Source organism: Carassius auratus, chromosome 26, assembly GCF_003368295.1.
Source record: "Carassius auratus strain Wakin chromosome 26, ASM336829v1, whole genome shotgun sequence".
Taxonomy (NCBI): Eukaryota; Metazoa; Chordata; class Actinopteri; order Cypriniformes; family Cyprinidae; genus Carassius; species Carassius auratus.
In genome coordinates, this window is record NC_039268.1 from 7846964 (window position 1) to 7857029 (window position 10066).

General features: G+C 43.4%; 1 protein-coding gene across 2 annotated transcripts; it reads left to right on the plus strand.

Moving 5' to 3' along the window:
• The first annotated feature begins 316 nt into the window (after nucleotides 1-316).
• LOC113044223 (uncharacterized) lies at nucleotides 317-7294 on the plus strand. Of its 2 annotated transcripts, XM_026204000.1 has the most exons (3): nucleotides 317-479; nucleotides 671-6966; nucleotides 7158-7294. In XM_026204000.1, the coding sequence occupies exon 2, from the start codon at nucleotides 880-882 to the stop codon at nucleotides 4852-4854; it is 3975 nt and encodes a 1324-aa protein (XP_026059785.1). In that variant the 5' UTR covers nucleotides 317-479; nucleotides 671-879; the 3' UTR covers nucleotides 4855-6966; nucleotides 7158-7294. The 2 variants fall into 2 exon arrangements, with proteins under 2 accessions (XP_026059785.1, XP_026059786.1); XM_026204001.1 differs by lacking the exon at nucleotides 317-479 and having other exon boundaries at nucleotides 539-6966.
• The last annotated feature ends 2772 nt before the right edge of the window (nucleotides 7295-10066 follow it).

Below are 10066 nucleotides of genomic sequence, written 5' to 3' on the forward strand. Positions count from 1 at the left end.
TAAGTGATCAGCTGTGTACTGATGAAGATGGGGAGCTGACTCTGAAAGAAAAGCAAGCAATTTGGATGTTAAAAGAAAAGAGGAAGTCAATTAGAACTATAAGAAAAACCCCCAGAAAGCTGGAGTGATGCTCTGTCAATCTACATTCTGCAGGAGAATTTGACACATAATTACAGAAGCTACACAGATACAAACCTCTGATCAGCACCAAAAATTGAAAGGCAAGATTCTTCACAAATATGAGCCAGTAGAGTTTTGTAATTGAGTTGATGGACTGATGAGACAAAGATTAACCTTCATCTAAGTGATTGTTATGTTCATTGTGTGTTTCACTCTTGGGACTCTAATTTTGAAAATTACCAGACTAAGCAAGGGAGCAGCCATTTTGTTTTTAGTTTGCTCAGCTCTCTCAAGCTTTAAGCTCCATGTGACTGCCGCTCCAGTTTTCTTTAATGTTCATGTCTTCGAAAGCATTGTCAGTAAGTAATTATTGTAAAATTTGTAAATTGAGAATATTTTATTTATTACCTATGCTATATTGGTAATAATTATTTGTTATTTTATACACCAATTGCTCAACTGGTAACTCTGCTCTGTCAGCCTTTATATTGTGTATATATTTTGTATTCTTTGTACTAAAAACAATTTATTTGTGTATTGTTTTTGATAGTTTCACTCTCCTTTGAAGCATATTGGAGTAAACATCAGGAGTTTTGAAAAACTACACCCTGGCTTCAGTCTTTATTTGAAGGGAGTTTGGCTTGCTGCTAAATTGTGTTCACACATATGGAAACACACAAGGAGAGCAGTACAGTGAAATGACAAACTCAGCTGGCTGAACATCTTGGCAGAAGCGTACAGTAGCAAATAGTGAGCATCATGGCTGAAAGGTATCCAAAAGACACCACGTTGGGAAAGATACAAAGTAAAAGTAACAGAGCATCTGACACATCCTCTAAAAGTTCCATAAGAACTTCAAGATCCTCAAGATCTTCAGATGGTGTTGCTGCAGCGCGTGCTAGAGCTAAGGCAGAAGCAGCACGTGCACGAGTTACCTTTTCAGAGAGAGAAATTGCAATTAAAGTGGACTCAGCCAGACTACAAGCTAATTTGGAAGCCCTACATCTGGAAAAAGAGGCTGCAGCTGCTAGTGCAGAAGCAGATATATTAGAAGCAGCAGCAGAGTTTGAGGATGAGGAGCCATATGAAAGGAAAAGTCACTCTTCATCAGCACAAAGCACAAAAAAACGTGTTTGTGATTATGTCAGGGATCAAGCTACATATCTCAGTGAGCAGGCCGACTTAACCGCTGATCAGTCTCATGATTGCAAATCTGAACCAGACCAAGTAATGGATCAGAACCAGTTTACCTCTCAAACTGAACCAAATATAGTGCATGTGAATGATGACCAGTATGTCGTACTTGATGCATGTTCTACATCTCCATCTCTAAGAGTGCCAAAACTGCAACAAGTAAAACTCCCAAGAAACATGAAAAAAGAGTCAATAGAAATACCAGTCAGCAATAAATGGCAGCAACAGGCTAAGTGCAGTGGTGTATCCAGATCTCTGCCACAACACTCAGAAACTTCAGGCATGATGGACCTAGTGAAATATCTTGCACGTCGTGAGCTGGTGAGCAGTGGTTTAACACGCTTTGATGATCACCCTGAAAGTTACAGAGCCTGGAGGTCCTCTTTTATCAACACAATCAAAGACTTGGGTCTTACGGCCAGTGAGGAGCTAGACTTGTTGTCAAAGTGGCTTGGTAAAGAATCTTCAGAATACGTAAGACGTCTCAGGGCAGTTCACATAGGAAACCCAGACACGGCCTTGAAAATGGTCTGGAACAGACTTGATGAATGCTACAGCTCACCTGAAGTAATCGAAAGTGCGTTGTTTAAGAAGTTAGACAGTTTTCCCAGGATTTCAGGTAAAGACAACCTCAAATTAAGAGAGCTAGGAGATCTTTTAATGGAGCTTCTCTCAGCCAAAGACGACGGCTATCTACCAGGTTTAGCCTACTTAGACACTGCTCGCGGCATCAGACCCATCGTTGAAAAACTGCCATATACCTTACAAGAGAAATGGATTTCTCAAGGCTCAAAGTTCAAAGAAGAATTTGGTGTCACTTACCCTCCTTTCTCGTTCTTTACTCAGTTCATTTGCAATCATGCTAAAACACGTAATGATCCCAGCTTTGCCTTTTCTAGTAGTTGCCGCCCACAGTATGAAGGGCTCACTGTAAACCGCTCTAACTTCAAGACGCCAGTGTTGGTGCACAAAACTGAAATCTCTCATAGTGCATTTCAAGACAAAATGCCTTCTAAAGATGATCCAGCCAAATACTGTCCTATACACAACAAACCTCACCCTTTGAGGAAATGTCGGGGCTTCAGATTGAAAACCATCGATGAGCGAAAAGCATACCTAAAAGACCAAGGGATCTGCTTTAGGTGCTGCTCTTCATCATCACACTTTGCTCGCGATTGCAAAGTCATTCTAAAATGTGATGAGTGCAACAGTGACAGTCACAACTCAGCTCTGCATCCTGGTCCACCCTCATGGACACCTAAAATCCGAAGTCCTCCATTACAGCATGGCGGGGAGGATGCAGGAGAAAATCCAACAACACAAGAAGTGAGCTCCCTTTGCACTGAAGTTTGTCATGGTCTTTCCACAAAATCTTGTTCCAAAATATGTCTCGTCAAGGTGTTTCCTGTGGGGCATCCTGAGAATGCAGTAAAGATGTACGCTATACTCGACGATCAGAGCAACAGATCTCTGGCCAGGTCAAGATTTTTTGACATATTCAACATCAATAATAAAGCAACTCCTTACAGCCTAAAGACATGTGCTGGGTTGATTGAGTGCTTAGGAAGGAAAGCAAATGGCTATCAGATTGAAGCGGCAAATGGTGGAATCAGTCTTGCGCTTCCAACACTAATTGAATGTGATGAAATACCCAACAACCGTGATGAAATTCCAACACCTGAAGCTGCTCTCCATCAACTTCACCTCAAGCATATTGCATCTGAAATACCAGCTCTGGATTCTGAAGCCCACATCCTCCTGTTACTTGGACGAGACATACTCAGAGTTCATAAAGTGAGGAAACAAATTAATGGCCCAAATAACACACCCTTTGGCCAAAAACTTGACTTAGGATGGGTTCTGGTCGGTGAAGTATGCCTAGGAGATGTGCACAAGCCCAGTGTTTCCAGTTTCAAGACAAACATCTTAGAAAATGGAAGACCCTCACTGTTTATTCCTTGTACAAGTCACGTACACATTAAAGAAAAGATCACCAGTAACTTAATAGCTCTGCATACAGCCCATGACTTCGAAGCCCACTGTAACATGAACGAAGACAATCTCGGCCAGACTCTATTTAAGAGATCAGAGAATGACAATAAGCCTGCACTCTCCGTCGAGGATGAAGTCTTTCTAAAGATTATGGAGAAAGATGTTTTCCAGGATAATTCCAACAGTTGGGTGGCACCTCTTCCTTTTAGGTCTCCACGGCCAGTTCTTTCGAACAACAGAGATCAAGCTTTGAGCCGCCTCTCTTCCTTACGACGTACCCTAGAACGGAAGCCAGATATGAAAGAACAGTTTGTAACTTTCATGCAAAAACTATTCAACAGTGATCATGCAGAACTTGCAGCTCCACTACCAAAGGGAAATGAATGCTGGTACTTACCACTATTCGGAGTCTATCATCCCAAAAAACCAGATCAGATCAGGGTAGTATTTGACTCCAGCGCACAGCATGAAGGTAACTCTCTCAATAATGTGCTCCTCACTGGACCAGACCTTAATAACAGCCTCATTGGCGTCCTGATGCGCTTCAGGAAAGAATGTGTAGCAGTGATGGCAGACATACAACAAATGTTTCACTGTTTTGTTGTGAGAGAAGATCACAGAGATTACCTACGCTTCCTATGGTACCGTGATAACGACCTTAACAAGGACATTGTTGAATACAAGATGAAAGTCCATGTGTTTGGTAACAGCCCTTCCCCGGCGGTAGCGATTTACTGTTTAAGACGAGCAGCAGAGAAGGGTGCTCCGCGATACGGTCCAGACACCCGGTACTTTGTGGAACGTGGATTCTATGTGGATGATGCACTAATCTCCTTGCCAACTGAAGAGGAAGCAATAGACCTACTAAAGAGAACACAAGCATCCCTCTCCGAATCAAACCTGCGGCTGCACAAGATTGTATCCAACAGTCTACAAGTACTCAAAGCATTCCCAACTGAAGATCACGCGAAAGATATCAAAGACCTCGATCTCAGTGGAACAACTATGCCTACACAACGCAGCCTTGGTCTGAATTGGGAGACTGCGACTGATACATTTACATTTAAAGTATCAGTCAACGACAAACCATTCACACGCCGTGGTGTCCTTTCCATAATTAATAGTCTCTTTGATCCTCTCGGTCTTGTGGCTCCTGTCACTATACAGGGGAGGTTTCTACTTCGAGAGCTATCCATTGAAGGAACAGACTGGGATGAATCACTGCCACAAGAGAAACATGGTGAGTGGGAATCATGGAGACATTCATTGAAAGACTTGCAACACCTTCACATTCCTCGTCCTTACACACCCAACTCTCATTCAAAGGCAATTCACAAAGAAATCTGTGTTTTCTCTGATGCATCAACAAAGGCCATAGGGGCTGTAGCATATCTCAGGGCAGTAGATGGAGATGGACAGATCAGCATTGGCTTCATCTTAGGAAAAGCAAAACTGACACCAAAAAAACCAGCCTACCATACCCCGATTAGAGCTTTGTGCTGCAGTCTTAGCAGTGGAGGTAGCAGAACTCATTGTTCAAGAGATTGACTTCAAACCGGATGCTATTACCTTCTACAGTGATAGCAAAATTGTACTCTGCTATATCTATAACGAAACTAAACGTTTCTATGTCTATGTCCACAACAGGGTGCAGAGAATCAGACAATTTTCAGAACCAAAGCAATGGCGATACATACCCACAGAGCACAATCCTGCTGACATTGCTTCCAGGTCCATCCATGCATCTCAGCTCGTGAAGTCGAACTGGTTTACAGGTCCAGCATTCCTGCATAAGCCACATGAAGATGATTTCAATATGACAGACAACTTTGCGCTTGTGGATCCAGATTCAGATACAGAAATCAGGCCAATTGTGACAGCTTGCACCACAGGAATGAAGGATAAACAACTCACCTCTGACAGGTTTCAGAGGTTCTCCTCTTGGAAATCCTTACAAAGAGCCATTGCATCGCTCATCCATGTAGCTTGCTCTTCTAGATCCACCAGTGAATCCAACACATGCAGTGGTTGGCACCTTTGTTCAGAAGCACACACTGTAAGTGGGTTGTTAAAAGCCAAGAATGTGATAATCAGCTCTGTGCAAAAGGAATCATTCAACAAGGACATCGAAACACTCTCTAAGGGAGGACACCTGAGCAGCAAAGTTCCACTCTCAAAACTGAATCCTTTCTTAGATGAGGACGGTCTACTCAGAGTCGGAGGCAGATTAAAACTGGCAGATTTAAACTACCCAGAGAAAAACCCAGTCATCTTGCCCGGTAAGCATCATGTTTCTGCGTTACTCATAAGGCACTACCATGAACGTGTGGAGCACCAAGGCCGCATATTCACAGAAGGGGCCATTCGTGCTGCTGGATTATGGCTTATTGGAGGAAAGAGATGCATAAGCAGTATTCTTCATGGATGTGTAACCTGTCGTAAACTTCGTGGTAAACTTGAAATGCAGAAAATGTCAGACTTGCCACCAGAACGACTAAGTGTGTCACCACCCTTTACTTACACTGGCTTAGATGTCTTTGGGCCTTGGACAGTGGTAGCTCGCCGAACAAGAGGAGGTCAAGCTCTCAGTAAACGCTGGGCGGTGCTTTTCACCTGCATGAGCACCCGTGCAGTTCACATTGAAGTCATTATGTCTATGGACTCTTCGAGTTGTATCAATGCACTTCGCAGATTTTTCGCGATCCGTGGCCCTGCAAAACAACTGCACTCAGACTGTGGAACCAACTTTGTTGGTGCTTGCAATGAGCTTGAATTCCACAAAGTTATAAAAGAAACAAAGGTGCAAAGATACATCAATAACGAGGGATGCACATGGGTTTTCAACCCACCACACTCCTCCCATATGGGGGGCGCATGGGAGCGAATGATTGGTCTGGCTCGTAGAATTCTTGACTCAATGCTGATGCGGGAAGGACATTCTAACCTCTCAGATGAAGTGCTTTGTACACTTATGGCGGAAGTGACAGCAATTATTAACAGTAGACCTCTCGTACCTGTTTCTTTGGATGCAGACTCACCCTTGATTCTTACCCCTGCAATGCTCTTAACACAAAAACCAGTTTCTTCACCTCCAGCAGGAGACTTCTCTGAAAAGGATATCTACAAACGCCAATGGCGGCAAGTACAGAGCCTAGCCAACCAATTTTGGTTTCGCTGGAAACAGGAATATCTGCAAACGCTGCAAGTTCGTCACAAATGGCAGGACCCTTACCCAAACATCGAGGAGGGTGACATAGTACTACTAAAGGACAATCAAGTAGCCCGAAATGAATGGCCTATGGCACTCGTCACAAGTGTTTTCCCTGGTCAAGATGGAAAGGTTCGAAAGGTTGAACTTAAAGTGACTAAAGAAGGGTCCAGCAAAACCTTCTTGAGGCCTATATCTGAAGTAATTCTCCTGCTAAGAAAATAGGAAAACTCCTTTAAACAGTTGGTATAGATGACATCTTCATAGATGTCAGGCGGGGAGTGTTATGTTCATTGTGTGTTTCACTCTTGGGACTCTAATTTTGAAAATTACCAGACTAAGCAAGGGAGCAGCCATTTTGTTTTTAGTTTGCTCAGCTCTCTCAAGCTTTAAGCTCCATGTGACTGCCGCTCCAGTTTTCTTTAATGTTCATGTCTTCGAAAGCATTGTCAGTAAGTAATTATTGTAAAATTTGTAAATTGAGAATATTTTATTTATTACCTATGCTATATTGGTAATAATTATTTGTTATTTTATACACCAATTGCTCAACTGGTAACTCTGCTCTGTCAGCCTTTATATTGTGTATATATTTTGTATTCTTTGTACTAAAAACAATTTATTTGTGTATTGTTTTTGATAGTTTCACTCTCCTTTGAAGCATATTGGAGTAAACATCAGGAGTTTTGAAAAACTACACCCTGGCTCCAGTCTTTATTTGAAGGGAGTTTGGCTTGCTGCTAAATTGTGTTCACACATATGGAAACACACAAGGAGAGCAGTACAGTGATTGCAAAGCAAAAGTGTTGAGAAAAAAGGGAACTGCAAATGATCCTAAGCATACAATCTCATCTGTAAAGCTTGGTGGAGGTGGTCTTATGGCATGGGCATGTATGGCTGTCTCTAGAACAGGACCTCTTAAAATGAATGATGACTTAATGTTTGATGTCAGTAGCAGAATGAATTTCGAAGGGTACAAAATCATCTTGGCTACCAATATTCAAGACAATGCCACTAAACTCATTAGAAAGCACTTCATATTGGATCAGGAAAATGACCCAAAACACCCTGCCAGTTCAGTCAAGGACTTTATCAGGGCAAAGAAATGTAAAGTCTTAGATTTCTCAAATCAATCTCCAGATTTAAATCCGATTGAACATTAAGGTCTCCAGCTGAAAGGAGACTAAAGACAGAAACTCCCCAAAGCAAGCATCAGTTGGTATTGGCTGAATTAATGGCTGGGGAAAAGCATTTCAAAGCATAAGATCAAGAGTCTGGTGATGTCTATGGATTGCAGACTCACTGCTCTGATTGCATGAAAGGGATCTGCAACTAAATATTAGCTTTTAATCTTTAACATCTGCCTTAAATTCAACTGTTCCGATATTTATGCTCACATCAAATAGTGGAATGAAATCTAAAAGTGCTGTCCTTTTTATTTGGTAAAACATTAGTGTCGAAAAACTAATAATAAAATTTGACATTAGTTTTGTTGCATATACATATTTTAATCATATTTGCAAATGTCTTGACTCCACAGCAGAGAAAGCAATTTTGTCTTTACTGTTCCATTACTTATGGAGGGCACTGTATGTCTCCTGCTCAGTTCAAGTCGATCCTTACCGCAGTCAAGAGAGTCAGAGAAGCCTGGTCACTCACTGTCAAGCAGTTCCAGACTGATGGGTCTGATGGCAGCTGCATCCAACGTGATAACTATTGGCATGCTGTACATGAGAACCCTACAGTGGAGGAGACCTTGGTTCTTGTCTCAGGGCCCAGTGCTGGGAGCTCCTTGTCGCCACGTAATGCTGCGAAGGGTGCGTGTCTCACCGGTTGGGGTACGGCCATGAGGGTCCACCCTGCCCATGGTCTGTGGAATAGTTGCAATCTGACATGGCTTATAAACTGCCTAGTGACACTGGCCGTGCTTCAAGCACTAAAACACTTTCTCTCAGGCCTAGGAGGTCACCATGTGTTGGTGCGCATCTTAACAACATCTTATATCAACCACCCAGGGGGTCTGTGCTCACGCCGTCTGTACAAACCAGCATACCAGACCCTTGTGTGGTTCCAAATCAAACTCCTCCCGCTGAGAGCAGTTCATATTCCTGGGCATCTAAATATGGGAGCAGGGATTCTGTTGAGGCAGGGGTGGAGGACCGGGGAATGAATGCTTCACCCCGAGGTGGTGAAGCAGATATAGAAAATGTTTGGCAAGGATCAGGTGGACCTGTTTGTGACTCGAGAGACATCACACTGTCCCATCTGGTTCTCTCTCTGTCTCATCCAGCTTTATTGGGGCTGGATGCCATGGTACAGACGTGTCCAAGGCTTCTTCTGTATGGCTCTCCCCTGATTGCTGTGCTCCAGGGAGTTCTGGAGAGAGTGCTGTTAGTTGCTCCAATCTGGGATGATTGCCCTCCTAGACGGCTCTCCATGGTAGATTCCCATCAGGAATGACCTCCTCTCACAGGCAGAGGGCACGTGAGAGGAGTCCCCCCTGGGGGGACACAGCTCGTAGCTTCCAGGCCTCTCAACCAATGTTGCTGAAACCATCCTCCAATCCAAAGCTCACTCCACCAGGAAACTGTATGTCTTGAAGTGGAAACTTCTTGGTGCGGAGACCACCAGCTCGACCCAGTTAACTGCCCAGTTTCTGCACAGGGTTGACTCACTCCACCCTGAAGGTTTATGTGGCGGCCATTGCAGCCTACCACACCCCTCTCAGTGGCCAGTCAGTGTGAAAACACCCCCTGGTTATATGTCTCCTTCACAGTGCGCTGATGCCTCCATCCAGAGGAAGCTTATGCTAAGCGGTGGATCAGGATGCTAACCTAAAGCCTCAAGTCCTCTGATCTCCCCTCTCTTGGGGGTCAATACTCAATATTTCTGAAGTTTGGCCATTGGGCGGTATGTCCCCAATTACTTGTCAGGCTCCTGGCTCCTTCTCTCGCTTTATCTGTGCTCTTTCACACTAGGCAAAGATTTGAAAGTCTGGTGGTGTGGGCATAGTCATTCCCAAAGTGTCCTCTGATGCAGCTTGGGTTTCTGAAGAGGAACGTCTCAGGTTATACATGTAAACATGGTTCCTCGAGGGAATGAGACACTGCATCTCAGGGCCATTCTTCCCGCAAACCCTGCCGGCACTTGCTTTATTCCTAGAGGCTAAATTACAGCTTCACTGAACATGCTTTTAAGTGTAAATAGATGGTTTTCATCCCTCCTGGGGTGGTTCCACTCTTCTCTCCAGAAATATGTCACAAAGTCTTAGAGTTTGCACTTGACTAACTGGGGCCCAGGTCAGGAAGCAGACAGACTGACTAAACCGATTGTCTGCTAGCTGCCTCACACCACAGCAATCAGCAAATTCTCAGCACATAGAGACTTTTTCTACATACCTACATATCTTACTATAGAGAATGTGTCTGTTCCCTGAACTAGAATATACAAAAAACATCCAAACCAATTTAAGAGTAAAATTTTAACTGATGTTGAACAAATAAAAAACAGATGTAATACTGATAAACAAATGATAAAGCTTTGCTTACTGAA

What these genes read in the sequence shown, in the direction of transcription:
- LOC113044223 (XM_026204000.1), top strand. Translation starts at nt 880, where the DNA reads ATGGCTGAAAGGTATCCAAAAGACACCACGTTGGGAAAGATACAAAGT.